At 41.6% G+C, this 20,005-nt stretch overlaps 1 protein-coding gene across 2 annotated transcripts in view; it reads left to right on the top strand.

The window, feature by feature from the left end:
* The window catches only part of GNAS (GNAS complex locus), a 127,475-nt gene that overhangs the window by 100,151 nt on the left and 7,319 nt on the right, over nt 1–20,005 (top strand). For both annotated transcript variants that reach the window (XM_063172578.1, XM_063172579.1), the window contains exons 6-8: nt 18,760–18,814; nt 19,154–19,227; nt 19,640–19,698. In XM_063172578.1, coding sequence (XP_063028648.1) covers nt 18,760–18,814; nt 19,154–19,227; nt 19,640–19,698 — 188 coding nt within the window. The remainder of the gene's footprint in view (nt 1–18,759; nt 18,815–19,153; nt 19,228–19,639; nt 19,699–20,005) is intronic.

Here is a 20,005-nt window from a genome sequence, read left to right as displayed (position 1 = left end):
ACTTGTGGTGAAAATGGCAAACTCTGTTGTTCGGTAAGAGTATTATACTTGCATCACCAAGTGATTTTAAACATACAGATAAATGTGACAAAATATGTCTAATCCCAGGGATTTCTATTTCCAAAAGAGAATGTAATCTTGAACTTTTTTTAAAATAAATGTCAGGTGCATATTTTTGTAATTGCTTTCAAGTCTGTTTGGCTCAGTAGTGTCTGGACTTCTAAGTCAACATATTTCTGGTACCTGTTCAGGCTTCTGCTTTGTTTCTTGTGGTTCTGTTCTCTGCAAACCTACAAATGCAAATGCAGTGGAATATATTTTTTTTGTGGGTGATGGGAAAGGGTTGCAATGCAACGTAGCAGGAGATGGAATATAAGCCAAAGCCGTTGGTTAATTAAACTCTCACTAATTTCTGCATTTTAATAGCAACAGGTTCCTCATGCCTTCCCACTGTAGTTTTTTCCATCCTCAAAAGTTTTCGTTGTGGCATGTGAGTGAATGTGGTAGAAATGTATGAAAAAATATATTTTGTCCAGTGAGGCTTTTGGAGGAGATGCTGTGAATATGCTGAAAGCTCCAATTCCTTGGGTTTGGCTTTGCTGTACATGGATCTTGCAATTATATTCTTTGGGGCTTTTTGTATTTTTAATCATATTTTCACCAGGCAGAGAATATGCCTTTTTTTCTGGTAAGGAAAGTGCAGCAAATTCACCCTAAAAGTAAAAGTTTACTGCAGGTGAAACTTCTGTAACTGCATTGCTCAAATGTTTTGAGAGAATTAGAATGAGTGAAATACTAAATAGTTGTGTACACAGTAATCCTTCAGTCCTCTGGTTTTTGTGCAGACAGGTAGTGGTCAGTCTGAACTGGGAATAAATGAATGTCAAAAATAAATTGGGAATGAATGAATGTCAAAAATGAATTAGGGTGAGAAGTTAAATGAGAGGAGGAATTGTGACTGTAACTTCTCTAAGTTTGTCATGCACCCTGGGTGTACTAGACTTCTGTATTCTTAAGTTTTAACCATTAATACAAAAAATATGCTCAGTTTTACCATAAAATTCCCATAAGCTTGTTATAAAGGAGAGCAAATGACATCTTGACTTGTGAGTATTGGACTTAATGAAATAGCAGCGTTGGATTGCTGTGGCTGTCAAATGGTGAGAATCAATCCAAGCAACTCTTACAACTCACAGTAGTTCTGAGAATGAATTTTCACTCCCCATCCAGGCTCTTGCAAGGTCCCTTTGTGCAAACACAGAAAGCCCCAAACGAGGTTAGTTTTGAGCTGTGATTCAAACAAACAATTCAGTGTGAGACAGAAACAAGCGGAATAAAAGCTTTCCACAGGGGCTGAGCAGCCTTTCCTGGGAATCCCTCCTGCCAGCAGGAAGATCTGCAGGCACAAAATACAGGGCAAGCTATAAATAAACCCTCGAGGAAACAAGGGAGAGCGTGGCATTGGTTGCATCACTTCAGCCTGGCCCGTGTGAGGCTGGAGCATCGCTCCGGGGTGGGTTCTGGGCTTGGGGAGCTGCTGTGGGATGGTGCAGGGCTGGGGGGCTGGCAGGGCACCCCCTGCTCTGGCTGCTGCTGCTGTGGAAGGCACAGAAAATGCAGCTGCAGCAGGACGGGGCTGCAGGAATGATGTGCATCCTGATAGCCACGCTCCTGAAGCAGGTGGGACCAGGATTTTTAGGATTTTGCAGTTCATTCACCTGGGCGCGTTGGGTGAGTGGGTGCTGGAGCTTTTTTCCTGACCTTGGGAGCTGCTGTTTGTGGTGCTCCCCATGAGCAGACACAGCTTTTGGAGCACAGAGGGTTTATGAGAGCTCTCGTGGCTCAGCTGCATTGCTGCAGAAAGGGAACATCTCAAGATTACAGGATGACAATTAGGAGAATACTTTTATCAAACATAAGACCTAAAAAGCTATGGTAAAACCTCATTAAAATTGCTTTTAAAAAGAAAGTAAAAGCAACCATGTTTCGAAAGATGGAAGGCAACAGAGAATTCCTGATCCAAGGATGGAATGGGGCCGTACATTTGCTGGTACAGTGTGAAAGCAGTGAAAGTTTGATTCCCAGTTATTCCCTGGGCTGAAACTCTGCAGATCCATCACTGCCACTCCTGGGGAGAGGCAGCACTGGATACTGCTCATTGCACATTCTCCCCTTTCTTTTTCCTCTTCTGTGAACTCCACTGTTGGGTGATATGCCAAAGCCTTTCCTTCACTGGGGACTTCAGTTTAAATTTCTTTTGTCTGGGTGCTTGCCTGCAATCACAGGTATTGCTGAAGTTACTGTTTTAGAGACCCCTGACAAAGATGTCTGGAGGACATTTGGTATAAATTTACCAGCAGGCTCAAAAGTTTATTGAGACCATGTGCTTGCATGCAGAGAACATGGTCATAAAATCCTGACTTCAGGAGGGGCAGGCTGGAAATTAAAAAGTAGATGAAGCTCATAGTAGGTGAAGAAGTTCTCAAACTGAAGCTGAGTTTAAGTAACTTTAAATGCAGTATTTTTAGTATGTGACTAAGTTCTAAATAAGCTAATTTTACATGTGATTAAGAGTAATTTCATAGCAGGATGTCATTGATAGGTTTTGTGATTTTGAACTGATTACTCTGTAGTATATTATACATTGATTTTGCAGCTGAAACGTGTTAAAATAAGTTGTTGTAGTTAAATATAAATCTCTGTTAACTATATTTGTATTGTGGTGCACTAATTAAGTCTCTGAGAAGGATATGCACCAATAAAGCTAAATTGTAATGTGTTCATTATGGAAGTGAGGGGTTTGGGTGATAATTTCCACTTGAAATGTGTTGGCTGCCCAGTAAATTTTCAGTGAGTGCCTTGGGTGCTCTGCAAGGTTCCCCTTCCCCCAGAGGGCTCATGTGAACTGCAGCCCCAGGAAAAGCTGGCAAAGGATTATTTTTAGGAAGCCTCCTGCAGCTGGGGGAGGGAAGGAGCCGGCCCAGGTCAGGTGGCCAGGTCTGCTGTGGGGTCTCGGCTGGAGATTTGTGTTTTTGGAAAAAAAGGTCCTTCTGAACCCTAAGTGATTTTTATAAATGAAAATAGGAATATACATACAAAACCCCCACAACTGTTAAACTGCCTTGTTTGTTCATTGCCAGTGTTGGTAATACTTGCAGATTTTCTGAGGACCTCACTGCTCACCACTTCTGCTGTTAGGGTATCTAAGAGGGACTTTAATTACACAGTTATGATGTTACAAGATCAGGGGGTGTGTGAAGGGACTGTGAAGCTTTGTGTCTGGCAAGACAATTTTCTTGCACAGCTTCATAAAGTGTGGCTGTTCTCTGGATATTCTTTCATCAAGCTGAGCCTCCTGATTGTTTATTTTGGTGTTTTCTTTAGCTCTCCCTAACATCCCTGTGTGTGCCATGAAGAAGAGCAGAGTTTGCAGTTAAGGTGTGCAGACTCCTTTTCTTCCCTGGCTTGGAATGGCTTCTCCTTGTTTATTGTGGAGAATTCCTTGTTCCCCTCTGTCCCAGGGTGGGACACTGCTTTAGGATACACACAGTTTGTTACCCCAGACAGGGCTTGGCTGAAACAGTTTGTAAACTGATGCTTTGATACAGCTCTTCTTCAAGAGGATTATTACAGCTCACATCTGCAAAAACCCTTGGGTGATTTTGGATAGTGTGGAGCTTCAAGTAAAGTCATATGAATGAAGGATGATCAATCTTTCATGGTCCCAATGCCAAGAAGTATTGTGATGTCATCAAGAATCTTGATCAAGGTCTTGTCATCAAGATTCTTGATATTGAATCTCACCATTGAGTGGTTTGGTGGAAGGGGTGAGAGGACAGGTTTAGAAATCTCCTGTTTTATCATGATATAGTCCCCAGATGGGCATTCCAGACTCTGGGATCTTACCATGTCTCATTAAACTGCAGATACTAGTATGTTATCTGTGTATTTTCAATGCTAACTCTAATTCTCTACCTCTGCTGTTCAAAATTTGATTCATAAATTAGGTGTGTGGTGTGTATGAAGTGTGGAATAGCCTTGTGTGAGGTTACAAGTACAACAGACTCATTAGTGGCACAGTGGAACAGTTACCAAGGGAAACACTAATTAAAATGGCCAGTTTTAAAAAGCTTTTTGGAGAAGAACATGTCAGACTATAACTTGCTTTATTGTGATTAATGTGGCTGTTTCAGTAAATTTGAACATACCAGAATTCCTGTGTGCTCTCTCAGAGCTCTTTGCTAGGTGGGATCCTTGGCCCTTCTCCATTGCTGCTGGAGCTCTCTCCCGTGCAGCTCTGTCCCCAGAGCTGAGCTGCTCTGTCACGCAGCAGTGTGTTACCATTCAGGGGTGAGTGGTGTCAGCCCCAGCTCCCTCCAGAACATCCCTGCTCCATCTCCCTCCTCAGGCATGCTGTGAATTGAGCTCAGGTAGCAAAAACAGCACGAGGCAGGACTGGACAGGTCAAAGCAGAGCTGCTTTCATTAGACTAAAAAAACCCCAACCAAACCCCAAGCCTGGCCCTCAGCCAACTTTTAGGATCAGAAAGGTGTTGAGCCACTTCCCAGTTTCAATCTGATTGGAGCTGAGCCTTGCAGACGCTTGGGAAGCTGGAGCTCCACTGCTGTTTAATTGCTTCTTGTTTTGAAGGATAATTAGGAACTCTACTTAAAAATAGTAACTTTAGTGTTCAGTCCGTTAAATTTGTCACCAAGATAATTTCGTTAGACTCCCAACTGTTTTCTTATTGGAATTGTGAACTAAAAATAGGTGGGATTTCTGCTGTTGTGTGCAGAGGCTGGTACCTCCATTTCAGCTGTAACTTTCCCTAATGATGTGAAATGTGTTTGTTTCCCTCAGACCTTTCTTCTGGGCTGTATTTCAGAAGGTCCTGCTAATTATGCCAAAATTGTGCACTGTGGTTTTCTGATAAAGTCACGTGGCACTGAAGAATATGAAACTGATTTCCCTCAAGTCAAGTCTTACAAATGGAAGGTTGATGCCGCACCCAGTGCATTTTTCTTTTTCACCAGTCTGCAAGAGATGTTTGTAGTAGTTGGACAAATACCTTTTAAAAACAAACAAACACTAATGAACACAGGTTTGTTACTATTATTATGTGGGGTGTGATTTACTTTCTCAGTTCAGTTCTCACGAGCAGTGCCTTTGTTGTGCATAATTGAAATCACAATGTAGATTGTGAGATAATGTGACAATTACCGTGTTTGTATTGTGTGAAACACGGTGTTTTTTTGAAACAAACCTCTGTAATTACCAGAATCTGTACAAGCACATGCTGCTTTTATACATACATGGTTTACAGGGTGAATCAGGTTGTAATATCCATGTTTAAACAACGGGGTTTTTTTAAGTTCTGAACTGTTTCACATTTATTCCTGACGTGCACACCACAAGGCACCATAATGCAGAAAGGTGAAACAGATTTTTCTCTGCAGAGTTAGGTCTGTCTCTGTAAATGTACAGCAGTTTCCCTGCATGCTTTCTTAGAAACCAGTAATCACTGGATCAGACAGAAGGGGTCTGGTTGGAAGGGACCACTGAGGCCACCCAGTCCCACCTCTGCTCAAGCAGGGTCCCCTCAAGCACCTTCCTCAGGGTTGTGCCCAGACAGCTTTTAAAAAGTTGCATTTTTTGACTGTGATGTTAGTCAAAGTTTTTTTTTCCCCCCTTGGGATACCTTTTGACTGTAACTCCACTGAATATATGCAGTTTGTGCTGATAAAAATGAATGTAGGTAACATGAGGAAGTTCTGCTGCAGAGCAGTGTGGGGCTTGTGGGGTTTTTTAAAGGCTTGATGTTTGGAGCCACAAGCAAGAAAGTCAGTGACCCAAATGTAAATTATGTAGGCATTAAGGTTTTTTTCTTCCCTACTCTGTTATCTTTAAGCAAAGAAACTGAAAAATCATAAGATGTGTTAGTAAAACAGGTCTCTCCAATGGAAGTGAGCTCATTCAAAGGAGGGAACTTGTCTTCCTTAATTAAAATGAGGGAAATGCTTATCTGCAGAAGTACTCCAGTGGTGTTCCCTCAAAGCCTGTATTTAGATGCAGTGTGTAATTCTGGCACGGTTTATTAGCATCTCAGATCTTTTTTAATGTTCTCATCTGCTTGTTGGCAGTGTGTTCCCTGGGCTTCCTGTGCGTGTGCGTTCCTCCCGAGCAGCAAAGTGCAGTTCCACAGGCTGGAGCTGAACGTGGGTGGGATGGCGTGAGGGAAAAGCGCTGCTTGGAAAGCTCTGCACCTGCCACTGCTTCTGAGCGTCCCCATCCAGGCAGGGCACAGTGTGTGCAAGATGCTGCAAAAATCTCTTAGGCAGCAAAATGCAGAAGAAAAGCAGGAGTGGCTATATTTAGTAGTCAACATACTATTAACTTGTGTGTAATGTACCAGTTGCTGTGCTCAGACACCCCTTTTTTGTGGCGAATTAATAATTTGCTGCTGAGGACAGGAAGTGGAGTTAAAGTGCTGTTGTGTGATAAAAGCTGTGTTTCACATATGCTTATGGTGTTTCTAGACTGTGTATGGATAAATAAGCACCTGATACGGGGTAGGTAATGTAGGAACACACCTCCCTTTCACAGAACCTGTGAGTGTTCTCTGCAGACTTTCTCCTGGCCCATCTGATCTGGGTCTCTCCCACCTTGAAGCCTTTGCTGCTGTTGTCAGTGTGAGCCACGATCCAGAAGCTCTAATTATAGTCATGCAGAACAAATGGAAATCCTGGAATTGTCTCCAGCACTCTGGAATCACACAGTTGCCAGCTGCAGGTATCAGAGCAATAGGTGAGCCAGCCCAGGATTGTTCCCCTGGAGCTGCCTCATGCCTCCACTTCCCAGCACAGCTTTGGATTACACATTTACTCCCAGATCTGTGGGCTGTGACTGATGGCCACTAAGTTTTAGAAATATATTTGAACCTAGACTGCAATCTGAAGGGTGCTGTACATAATTTAGTACTTCTTTAGACATTCTAAGAGGCTTGCTGGGTTTATGTCTTTTTGCAAAATAACAGGCTTGGATATTGGGCGGCCAGAAGCCCCAGCTGGGACTTAACAAATGTTGATGTGGGAATATTTGGGGAAGAGAAATACCATTTTAGACCCCTTCTTGTCTTTCCCACAGCAGCAATTATACCCATGGCTTTTAGTGTCTTTTTTAGTTCAGTTCTTCTCCTGAGACTCTTTAAATGCTTCTTTCATGTAGAAGAGGAAATTTGTAGCCTGTTAATGAGTAATTTAGGTTTAGGTTTTCATCCATTTGAGATGCTAACATGAGACACTGCCCTCTGCAGACAAAGAGATGGTGAAGATGTGCTTGTTTTCCACTGGAATCATGGCTTTTAGTCATCCAGTGGATTTTGGACATTTTTTGGAACTTCAGTGGATACCTTGGGCTCTTTAGGTTGGCTTTTCCTTCCCTTGGATTCCCTGCTGCCTGGCTGTGACTGAGTGCAGGAGATGGGGAGTCCACCCACTGGTGGTGCAAAAATGAGTTGTTATTCATAGCTGTGTGATACTTTCTTTTCAGTGTAATAAACAAAAAAAAAAAACCCATAAACCAGTGTCAGTGGAATTTCAGAATTAATGCCCACTGAGATGAAGTTCTTCCCCACCTCCTGGTCTTTGTTCCATGCTCCCTGCACAGGTAGAGCTCGCTGCACATTTGGTACTTGCTTCATGACCTCAGTGGGTAGAATCTTTCTTTCTTTTGTTGTACTCCTTGCCCCCATCCCCAGAGGGAAGGTGGGGCTGGAGTTAAGGTTTCCAGAGAACGTGGCAGGAATTGAAATGGAGCAGTCCTGTCCAGGGTAATTCAGCTCAGAGGCTCTCTCCAGCCTCAGCTGAAGGATGGTTTGTGGTGAGGGCTGTGGCACAGCCTGGGAGCACAGAGAGCTGTGCGAGAGAGGGATGGGGCTGGGGAGGAAGATGCCCTGCCCAGGCTGTGCCAGTGCTTGGCCTCTGTAAGGGCTGCCAGCAGGGAGGCCAGTGGGGATGCTGAAGGGTGGTGTGTCTGTGTCACCCCTGGTACCTCCTGAATCTTAATTCACAGTTCACTCTTCTAAGGTTCCAACTGAAGATAGAACTGTGCCTTCTGCTGCTGATGGGCTTTTAGGGTTGTAATGCTGAAATACTTATGTTCTGTGAATAATACATTTAGGAATTGTTTAAGTGATTACAACACTTTTATATAAGTAATAAATAGAGTCAATGAAGCTCGTTCAAAAGAACTAATTCCACCCAAAGCAGCTGAACAACTTCCTCATTTTAACATTGCAAAACAAGCCAGTAAGAGAATAAGGGATTTAAGAGTTGTCTCAAAATTCCCCATCCCTCACCCACACCCCTCACTCCAGTCCTGTCTGGATTCCACATTTTGCACCCCTCACTCCCCTCTGTGAGCCAGGGACTGCCATGGAAAACCTCGCTGGGACTCTGGCTGAGAGAGGAAACAGGAGGAGGTTGTGCCTTGTCAGGGATTTTACTTTTCCTGTGCACACTTCATTCTAAATTCTCTGTGACTCCAGCGCTAAAAGCACACAGCTTAGAAAAGTCCGCATGAAAAAACACATTTTGCAAATGTTAGAATATGTTTTGTAAATACAAAGTCTGTCCTACTGTGTTTTACAGTCATTTGAATGACTAGAGCTTTTTGTACTATTTTAAGGTCTTTTATAGCCAGCTGTGTCTTTTCAGAGGTGAGATTTAAAGTTCATATTTTTGTAATGATTTAAATTCTGCTTCAGAGTGAGTTGAGTCAAGTTAGGTCAGCGGGGAAGAGGGGGGGTAGGCCTAAATATTGTATTTAAAAGATTCTAAAATGACTTGTCATGTCCCTTGTTAAATCAGGGCTGTTTGTGAGTCTTTGTAAAGCCACATTATTCTACATGGTGTCCATTTTAATTGCAGGCTTAAAAGCACTAAATACCCAAATGCAGTTTGTGGAAACACTGCATAGCCAGTGGTGTGTGTTGATGCTGTCATAGACACACGAGTAAGCAAAGATGGAGGGTCTGTATTAGATTTTCCTTTTAAGAGTAGCAAAACACTCCACAAAAAGCAGAACCATGAAACTGGGTGACTGAAAGGTTTTTCATGGGGAATGAAAGAGGACTGCACTATTCCAGAACCATGGTGACTCCTCTGAATGGCTTTTCCACAGAAGCAGTGTGGTCACCTTTATTGTTTACCTTTGATTTTGGCTTCAAGTTTGATTTCTTGCTGCTTTTATCTGCCTGAGTGTAATGTGTGCCAGGGACAGACAAGCACTTAAACTTGACTTCTTCATGTTGTTGCATGGCAGAACACAGAACCAGACATTTGCTTTTCACTGTAGCCAAAGATGAGTGTCCCTGCACTGCTCAAAATTCACAGTATAAAACACTGTTGTAGCTCTGTGTCATTTGCCTGGTTTAAAATTTTTTTTTTTTTTAATCTGCCTGGTATTAAATTTCATAGTCGAGCAAATGTTTTCAAGAAAAAGAAAAAAATAATTACTGTATTATTATAACTCAGTTCCAAATGAGAGGTGTGCTCTTTACAGATGCTTTCAACTCCAGGTGCCAGTTTGTGCCTCTGCTTTTTCAGAGGCCTGGAGTTGGTTTTGCTGGGTTGAAAGCAGAACATTTAAAGAAGAAGGAGAGGGGGAAGCCACATTGCTCTGAGGAGAGCAAAATCTGAAATGTGAGCGCTGTGAGGTGTGGGACTGTCAGCCAGCAGGTCCTGCCAGGTCCTCAGTCCTGTCCCAGGCCCTTCCAGCCCCATCACAGGACAGAAATGAACATTTCAGTGTCCTGTCAGCAGCATCAGAGTCACAATCACTGCCTTTTTGCCAGAGAACCCAACTTCCCAAAGTTCTGAACAAAAATCTCAGCTGGGATGGTGCTTAAGCAGACAAGATTCCAGCACTGGATTTCTATCTTGCATCTAAATATACACAAACTATTTTTGTGAAGATCTTTGTCCAAGTGTGTTTTGAAGTCCTCCCTCAGCCCCCTGCTCAGGGCCCAGCAGAGCTCTGTCTCCCCATGGTTTGGGCCCGTCTGGGGCCTGATCCCTTCCCTGAGCTGTCGCTGCTTCCTTCATTCCTGCGCAGACTCGGGCCTGGTTCAGAATTCCTGCTCTGTCACTCCACTGAGCCTTGTCCCTAAAATCCCTGTTGCAAATGATGCTGCCCATTTTTCCAGCAGTGACTGGGGAAGTGCCTGGTTCTGTGTTCTCCCTGTTTAGGGTTTCAAGCCACACACAAGCTGAAAAAATGTGGGAACTGTCTGAACCATTCATTGTATCTGGTTTTGCAGATGGCTCTGTTTCTTCAGTTTAGGGAAATCAGTATGGAGTATTAAGCTTGTTAATTCTTTTATCACCTGAATGCACTTTTATTAATATTTTTAATTGTTAACATAATTTTTAATTTATTAGTGATGTTATTAATTCTTCAGCTGAAATCAGTTTTACTGATTTGATGGCACTGGAGGGAGCTACAGATCCTGAGGACAAGATTCATAAAAATAGTTGGATGAAACACAATTAGGTTCACCTGTTTTAATTGCTCAGAGCAGCCTACCGTAGAGGACTTACACCTATAACATAGATAGGCTGTTGCCATTTTAAAAATGGCATATGGGATTGAAGGAAGATTTCATATCCTTATTTGAAATCAAATATGGGGAATTTCAAGCAAATTCATATTCAAATTTCACTTAAAATTCTTAATTTTGAATTTTACTTTACTTAAACAGGCACTTTAGTCTAAGTTAACAGCAGATATTCTTAGGCCTAAGAAGATCCTTATTGAACCTGACAGATTTAAATTATATTAGATTGTGAAAAATTATTAAATTTCAAGTTTCTCTCCAAATTCAGTATCCACAGAGCACAGGAGGGATGCACTTTTTGGTTTCTTCTGCAGTATATAAGGTCTGTGACTTTAGCTTAGAATTAAAAAAGATTTAAAACAGGAAAATGGTCATCTCATGTAGTGTGCTACTCCACAGCCCTCTCCCCCTCATCTTTTCCCCCAGATAAAATGAGAAAGTTTGTCCCTTATGTGGGCCAGAAAGGGCTGTCTTGTAGTGATGTATGAGTTGCTTTCTTAAGAAAAAAATTAATTTTTATATTATTTAAATCAGAACTTGCAGCTGGTGATACACTCTTAGACTAACTTGGAGTATCTTTATAAAAACCAATAAAATAAATTAAAGTGCATTATCCAGAATCCTTCTGTGCAAGCTGCTGTTCCTGGTGTGCCTTGTTGAGATGCAGGGAGCAAACTGGATGTGGGGAAAGGCAGGGGAGTTTACACACAGCTCAGAGCCTGGGTGGAAGTAACTCTACAATTTTTAGCAATGAAAATATCCATGTAGGGACCTAAAGGAATCCTGTGGGCTGATGGTGCAGCTTGCAGGGAGTGCACACACGGTGCCTTTTTGGCAGACAGAAGAGATTTTACTGTGGCTTAATGCTTATTATAGTTGCAGTTTCTTGATCACCATCTGTAGTCTCTATTGGTTTTTGATAGAGCAACTAGGATTTTATATTTTGGGAGTGGTGTTCTCTGTGTTGTATCACGCTGACTTACTACTTCCAGTGGCTGTGAAATAACAAAATCTCACAACTTGAGTCTGGTTCCTGAGCTGCTGCTTTCCTATGCTGGAGAAAATATTGAATCTCCTCATTATACAAATGGCTTCTGTTGAGTAATATTGACAAATACACTGAATAACATTTTTGACATAACATTCTGTTCCCACACAGATAATTTGGATGTAATTGAATGGGTTGATCAAGAGCCTGTGCTAAAAATATGACATTTTGTCACCCACTAAGTGTGAGAAAGCGCTTGCTCCAGAGGCAGTGGGGCAGCACAGGGCTCTGGGCAGTGGGGTGGGATTGCTGTGGTGCAAAGGGACGATGCTGGGAGCAGCTCTGCACAGGGATTTGGGAGCCCTGTCCCTCCCCAGGCTGCCTGGGGCTGATTTGAGCTGGAGCAGAGGCTCCAGCCCGGCAGGATCCCAGCCAGGATCCCTGTCACACCCGCAGCAGCACTCCATGCGCTTCAGCCAAAAACGTACAGAAATACTTGTGGGGGGGAAGATTGGAGGATCTCTGTTCTTCCCTTCTGTTTTTCCTTATTTTAATGGTCTCCTGGGCAAAAGGCTGCATTGTTACAGTTTCAAAAGCGGGGTGGTTGTGCTGCAGACGGGTGGGGAAAAGAAAGAAAAATAGACCTTAGAGAAAGGCTGGCTGTTTAGTATGCAATAAAGTGACTTTTATACCTCTCCCAATCTCCTATCAAATAAATCTCGTGCTAACAAGCAATCAAACCCGTTTCCCTGCCCTGCTCTGCACAGCCCGAGCCACATTGTACCTTTCCAGCCTTTGAAACTGCCTGTGCCTATTTTTATTTGTCAGGCCGGGGCTGGGCTGGCCCCATTCCAGATGTGTCTCACAAGATTTGGTGCTGATGAGCTATTTATAGCCCTGTGGTTCCATTGTCATGGCAACCGTGCTAGAGGCCAAGGCGGCTGGGAGCTATTTCTGGACTTGTGCTGTAATGTAAAACTGATTGGGAAAGTTAGTGCATCCTCTAAGCCAGACTAACTTTAGACAGGCGGAGAGAGGGGGGGAAAAGGAAAAAAGAGACAACTACAACCTCTTTAAATAGATTTTTCTCTTTCTCCTACCTTTTCCCCATTTCCCTTTTGGAGTGCTGGCAGTGTTTGAAGGGTGCTTTGCCTTCTGCTGGGTTTGTCTGAAATTCATTCATGCCTCCCGGGGTTGTGCTGCTTTAATCAGGCACTCTGGGAAGCTGCCTGCGGAACCAGCCTCGTTTTTAGGGCAAGGTTTGAACTTCCCAGAGACACAAAACTAAAGGGGCTTTGCTGGCACATCCTGGTTTTTTTGGGATAGCTGCAGTTCTTTGTACCCCATAGTTTTAATACTCTATTTTTTGTGTGTGCTTCATGTTCTCCACGCCATATAAGGAACTGTAACCTTGATTACCACAAGATGATTCCAAATATATGGAGTCATACTTTTCAGCTTTCTCATTATTTGCTTCAAAATTAGACCCATGGTGCCCCTCCGCCTCCAAGTGGCTGGAATGCTCGAGGTTCTTCTGGAATTACAGCTGGGGCCGCTCTCAAAATCACTTTTCTGGGATATGTGTGCATTGACACCATCTATAATTAAATTCTGAGCTTTAGACTATTTGAAAACCTTTCTTACAATTTCGATAAGGAAATCATAATAATGCTTTGACTTGAAACTGGAAATCAAAGTGTTTGCAGCTTCTTGGGAAAGTTTTCTGGAGACTTTAGATTTACTTCTGTTCACGTTTTGTGCTACATTTTGAGGTTCATTTCCAACATAAATCTGGTTTTCAATGGGATCCTTATGTCTGAGGACTAACATGAAGAATGTTGTTACAGGGACATCGTATGTGGAATGGTTTTAGGTGCAATATAAAGCTCTCCTAATTATACCAATAATACTTGGTACAGAACTGTCCCTATGTGCCTGTCTCTATAAAGATTTTTTTTCTCTTTCCTGATTGTAAAGTTGTTAAAGTAATTACAAAGGTTTTGTAATTTATTTTCTCTCTCCTTATCTAGTTTTGTTTAGGGAGAAAATAGAGCTTTACCTTTCTGAGCATTTTCAGTTTTCTAGTAACCTTTGTGGCACATTTTTAGTGACCACCTCAGCAGTAAAATCTCCCCCTTTGCAAATAATAGAAAGTACCAGTACATCTGTAAAAAACAGTCAAAACCTATTGATGTCCCAGCTTAGATTTGTAACTTAATTTGAGGAAAACCTGACAAGTTTGGTTTTATGTGCTGCCCATGTTTGCAGGACACTCTAAATACCAGCAGATTGAACATTTGCTTGTTTTATTTGTATCATTCCTGTAAATCTGCCTGCAGCTCTGCTCCTCTTGCAAAATAAACCAGCTGAAATCTTTATCACCAGTTTGAGGAACAGGATTCCCCCCTCTACCCTGCTTGCTTTGAGCAGCAGAAAGGGACAGAGTTGAGGGACAGTCAGTTCATTCACACACAAATATCATTTTAAAAGGGAGTTTTCTGTCTTTGTGCTCATCCTGTGTCTCTGGCTCAGCACAGACAGCATAGCTGAAGAAAGAATTTACCAAATAGTTAACTGCAGAGCTTTTAGAAAGCTTTGCTGAATAACATAAAGGATTATGGCAATGACTAAAAAGGCAGGAAAGCAGAAGGAAAGCATGGTCTGTTCTGGAAAATAAAAAATGCACTCTTGTTTACAATAAACACTGTTAATGTTGAGTTAAATTTCAGCTTAAAACTACTTTAAGTAGTACTTTGTAGTTCTGCTAGAGTGTAGATAAATAAAAAACCGCTGGGCATTTGCACAGTTTGGTCTTTAGGGTGATCAGTAAAAAATATTAATTTCTTTCTGGTCATAGAAACCTGAATTGGAAAGACTGTTTTAGAGGTGATCAGGGGAAATGCCAGTGTAATTCTTAGTAAAATCTTGATAATTCTTAGTAATATTCTGGTGGGTTCTTAGTAATATCTTGGTAGAAACGCATGACTCAGTGGAAATGAAAAATGGAAAATCATTTCCACTGACTCAAGGGACTTGGGGCAATTAACTACTCAGTGCCTGCCTTTAAAATAGGGTTATGCCATGTGTGCATTCTGGGGTGAGATGGTGGAGGCAGGAAATGCAGCTCAGTGAAGGCAGGCAGGAGCTGGAAGTCTGATTTACTGTCTGTAAAATACCTCGAGGCTTTCAGAGGCAGGGAACTTCACAAATGCAGAGTTTCACTGCTACTGTTGAGGCTTATAAGTTATAAATAAATGCTGTCTTTAGTTGGGATTGAAATCTTGATTTCATGAAATGTCTTTCTGACACTGAAGATGAGATCTAACTGTGTTTTTTAAGGGAGACATTTTATATGAAAATTCAAGTTATGACTTGACCAGAAAAAAAAACTGATGGAAATAAAGCTCCTCAAATATAGGTGTGTTGTCAGTTTGAAGACACCTTTCCAGTGTTGTTCTAGGCTGAAAACAAAAGCTCTTCTTCACAAAGCAGAAAAAAAAAATAATTCCTGTGTGCCAACCATTTTGTCAGATGAGAGAGAGAAACATTTCAGTTGCTGTTTATTGAGGAGGCTGTCAGGAAATGCTGGAGGAAGGAGCCCGAGTTCCCTCCGTGCTGCCCCAGCCAGCGAGGCTGTGCTGGCTCTCAGGTGGAGGATTTTGTGTGTCACACACCTTTCCAGCAGGGAAAACAAGCTGCAGGTCTTTGTCTGGCTCTGTTCATTCAGGAAATCCCTCCATAGGGATAAAGCAGCTCTCTCTGGATGAAAGAACTCCAGAATAACTCAGGTACTGGCATAGATCTTCATCTGAAAATTGGGACATGGCTTTGACATAATAGTTTTAGTTAAGGCTTGGAAAGAATTGAGGATACATGTATGGCTTAATTACTCAGACCTGCTGGAGCTAAGGAAAGCCTCTGTGTAGCTCTCCGTGAATCTGCCCTTCAAATTGAAGACACTTTATCTGTCACAAAGATCTTCTTGGAACACTTCACATGTGGTTTTCCTTCCCTAAGCTAAAAAAAGGGACACAAAAGTGCAGCATGTTTTTTTTCATTTCAGATTGTTTTAATTTTTTGTTAATACCTGTTATTTTAATATCTCAGAGCACAGGTGGTGGTGTCCTAGAGATGCTTCCTCTCAGTGTTGCTGACTGCAAATAAATAACCTGAAGTCTTTTGAGGTTTATTTGTCAGTGCGTGTCAGAGCAGTATCAGAGTTTTATAGCACAGGCAGAAGAGCCTCTTATACGTGACAGAATTTTGCAGAGCAGTAGCTGATCCTGTTATTTAGTCATGTTCAGAATGTGGCCCAAAGTGAGAATTGGCAGCAATGCTGAATGAATTATTTGCTTTCTGGAAAATAGCTTTTCCATATAATCTCTGGGAAGATTTTACAGAACAAAAAAACAACACTAACTTTGTAACTTGGTTCAAGGCTCGCTCGCAGTATAAAATTTGGTTTTGTGGTTTGACAGTTTTATGTGAATTATTTCATCAAGGTCACTTGTGTTTCTCCCTGTAAGTTCACTGCTGACACAGTAGATGGTGGGCACCTCTCCAGGAGGCTCAGAACAATCTCACAGCAGTGAGTTCAGCACACAAAGTCGTACTCAAGTGGCCTCACTTATGTTTTGGGTAGAGCATAGCAAGAATTAAAAATAGAAATTAATGATGGCGAATTTGTGTTTATTTTGAATTGGGCTTTGTTCTCATCTGACTGGATTATTAGTTTAATTTAGTGGATAAATTGTTTGGTTTTGACTAACATTGACTGAGAAGTCTCTGAACTCAGTGTATTGATGTTTTCTGAACTCTCATGCTCCTGCTGTTGCTCCTTATTTTAGGTGTATCAGAGCAGATCACATTTCTGCTCCCCTTTTCTGCTCACATTTATTTTTACATTGACCAAGCAAAAGAACAATTCCCTCTCTTTACATGTGAGCAAAAAATCAAACTGCTTTTTAACACCTTTAGCCCTTTCTAAAGCTGCTGCAGCAGACTTTGAGGAAAGGCACAAGGAAAAATCTTCATGGAACACATCACTGTGCTCCATTTTCCCCAAAATGCCCTGGAAGCAGGAGGCGTTTTCTGGTGTCTGTCACACAGTGGAAGACTTCCTTCTCCAGGGAGCATTGTTCGGGGTATCAGATGTTGCTGAATGTTAGAGCTTGTTTTGGGGGGAAGAAGAAATATTTATTCCATTTGAATTTGTTTTACCTGGCATGAGCACTGCTGTTGGAATTCATCTCTAATACAGTACTACTGCTCCTATGTGGCTGATGTTTTTCAAGGAAATCATGGGCCTAAAAATAGTCTGTATAAACAACAGTAAGAGGTTTGTACTTTCAGTTCCAGGTTTTAGCAATATCTTGTTGTTATTTTCTAATTTTCAGTTTCCAAAATCCATTAAGCTGATTAGCTGAGTGGTTAAAAATAAAATGAAAAAAAAATTCCAACAAAAAAACCCCTAAAGCAAAACCTAGAACCCAGCATAAAATGTTCTGCTTGGATAAATTCATCCAGAAAGGCAGAGTGATTGCAGTAATCACCTTTGTATCTTGATGAACATGTTCTGTTCGGAACATTTTTCAAGCATCCTCCAACTTGTGAAATTGCCACGTGATTTTGAAACTGCTCTGAGGGGAGAGGATGGGGTGGAAACACTCGTGCTACTTGGAACTCAGGGCTGTTGTACTTATTTAACATCCTCTGTGTACTCAACACTGAGTTTTATATCTTCCCTTTGGATTAAAAAAAAAGAAAGAAAAAATTACTTAACAGCTTGGAAGATATGAGGAAAAAATGCAGTTTGCAAATTGCAGAGCACAGTTTGTCACCACTTTATCCTTGTGAGTCTGTGGCCATGTCACGTTCCCTGATGGAAATTGATCTTTGCACTTTGTCTCACGTGTTTTTGTAACGTGTTAACTTAAGATACATTCTAATGTGTTTAAAATTCTGTAATTCAGTCTAAACAAAAATTAATTTTCACGTGTCTCTGAAGCAAGATCATCTAGAAAAGGACATTGTACTGAAGCCAAAACAGAGGATTTTTTTCCCCCTTTCCCTGCTCCTCATTAGGTGTTTTAGGAGGTCAGGTGAGGCTGAAACTGGAGCTGACTTGTGTCAGTGGTGGCTTTAGTTGGAGCTTTTTGGGCTTTGATTTGTGAATCTGGGACAGGGCTCCCTTTCCCCCATAGAAGCTGTGGCTGTTGTTAGTGCACATTAAAGAGGCAGGGAAAACTCACCTTTCCTTTGTGATCTCTGCTTCAGAGAGGAAACAATTCATGCAGAGGAATTTCCAAGGGAGCTCAAGGCCTATTGGTTTAAAGGCTGATTAATCATTAATGTAGGGGTGAAGCATTGCTGAAGTGGAAGGGGCTGAGCAAGGGGCACCTGGTGTGGGGCACTGGGGGCAAACACCATAAATCTGCATCCTGAGCTGCTGCTTTGCCACCACAACAGAGCAGAATTCACTAATTCCTTGAGACTTTTGATCTTTGAGTTGAAGTAAAAGATAGGGTTATAGTTAATTAGTAAAAAAAAAAGTTAAATACTCCAGAGTATGATCTGTAGGTAGTGCCTATGAATTTGAATGAAATATATCTCTTATTACCCATTTAGCCAAATACTGCTGCTGCTGCAGAAAGTAACTGAAACACTGAAACAGCAGCTGACAGAAAAATCAGTGTCCCCTCTCACTTGTACTGAAATTGCTTAAGGGCTTCCATTTATCTAAAGAACTACAGAGTTTTAAGTTGTTTAAAAATCCTCATTTTACTTTCCGGGGAAATACATGTGGGCAATTTGCTCGAGTGGTTGTTTCAGGTTCACAGCAGCAGTTCCAGGTTGGGATCCTGTGAAGAAATGTCCCAAATTAAACCCCGGGGTGTTTTTGGGGAGCCGGCGGGAGGGGCTGGATGGGGTTCCCAGATGGATTCACTGAGCTGCGCTCAGCCCTCTGCCGGCCGCTGCTGGCAATGGTACAAAATCCCCAATTTTGCCTTTCCAGCGTGTGAGTTTTCATCGTTCTGTGAGCCTGAGAGCATTAAAATGCACCAGAATTTGCCTGGGAACTGTCAGTTACTAAAGCATCAGACATTTTGACTTATTTGAGAGTGATGAGTTTCTCTTTTTTCTTTCCTCTCTGCAGTTTTCTAGACAAGATTGACATAGTCAAACAGAATGAGTACACCCCGTCTGACCAGGTACGTGGGGCTTTGGGAGGAAATTGCACCATTTATCTGCCCCTTAATCTTTGGGGTAATTAATTCATTTTCCAGTCACCATTTCAGGTATTGCCATGCATTGTACATATTTAGTATTCCAATAAAAGTGGCTTTGTCCTTTGCATTATGTTTATACGCATAAATGATGTGCAAGGTTACATCACTTACAAGATTTCCATCGTGTTTCTGTGACAATGAACACTCCAGTGCTGTTCCAGTGGTACAGCATGGACAAAAAGGGGTTTATTTCCATTACTGGATATATGGAAACTCACCAAGTATCTGTGCTGAATCAATGCATTTCCCCTTATGCTTTAGGATCTTCTCAGATGCAGAGTTTTGACATCAGGAATTTTTGAAACCAAGTTTCAGGTGGATAAAGTAAATTTTCAGTAAGTATAATTCTTTCCTTTTTATGTTTTTACAATTTTTAATACAACACAGACAAAACCCAAGGTGAACTGGGAGGAGAGCCTACCATATATTCATTGAGCCTACTGTATTTCTCAAGTATCAGTGTTTAATAGAAAGGAAGAATTTTATGGTTTTCTAATTTAGTAGTCTGGCTTGAAAATGAAATGCTTTATTTTAAATTACAAAGAACAAAATGTTTTAAATCTATTTCTCTCCATGCCTGTGTTCACAGATTGTTTACCTGTTCAGGTTCTTGTAATCCAAGATTCCTTTTAACTTCTGTAACACAGAAGTTCTAAGGCTTCTTACTTTTTCTGTTTGCATGCAGACACAAACAAAAAACCCAGCACAAAATGATTCTGACTGACTGGATTTATGTTTTTTTCTCAGTATGTTTGATGTTGGAGGGCAACGAGATGAACGCCGAAAATGGATCCAGTGTTTTAATGGTAGGATTAGAATTTCTGGTGGCTTTATTAAATAGTTCTCTGCAGAATTGTAGTGCCTAATCTTCATTTTCTCATCTGTATGAAATCCATCATCTTTCCACGTAGCTCAATAAGGAGTTATATAACTATCACACAGCATTGAGTTTTTTCTTGACATGGAAGCTCCTGTAACTACACAGAACATCTTCAGGGAGAATGCAGGTGGAGAGGAATTTTATTTCGATAACTTCAGCTTGTCCATTTTTTTGGCTTCCCTCTCTTCCATTAATCAAGTATTTTTGGAGGTGGCTTTGTGCATTATTTGCCA

Source organism: Melospiza melodia, chromosome 19 (assembly GCF_035770615.1).
Source record: "Melospiza melodia melodia isolate bMelMel2 chromosome 19, bMelMel2.pri, whole genome shotgun sequence".
In the NCBI taxonomy this organism is placed as follows: Eukaryota; Metazoa; Chordata; class Aves; order Passeriformes; family Passerellidae; genus Melospiza; species Melospiza melodia.
The sequence above is the reverse complement of the archived record's forward strand: the minus strand, read 5'-3'. Positions and strand labels throughout refer to the sequence as shown.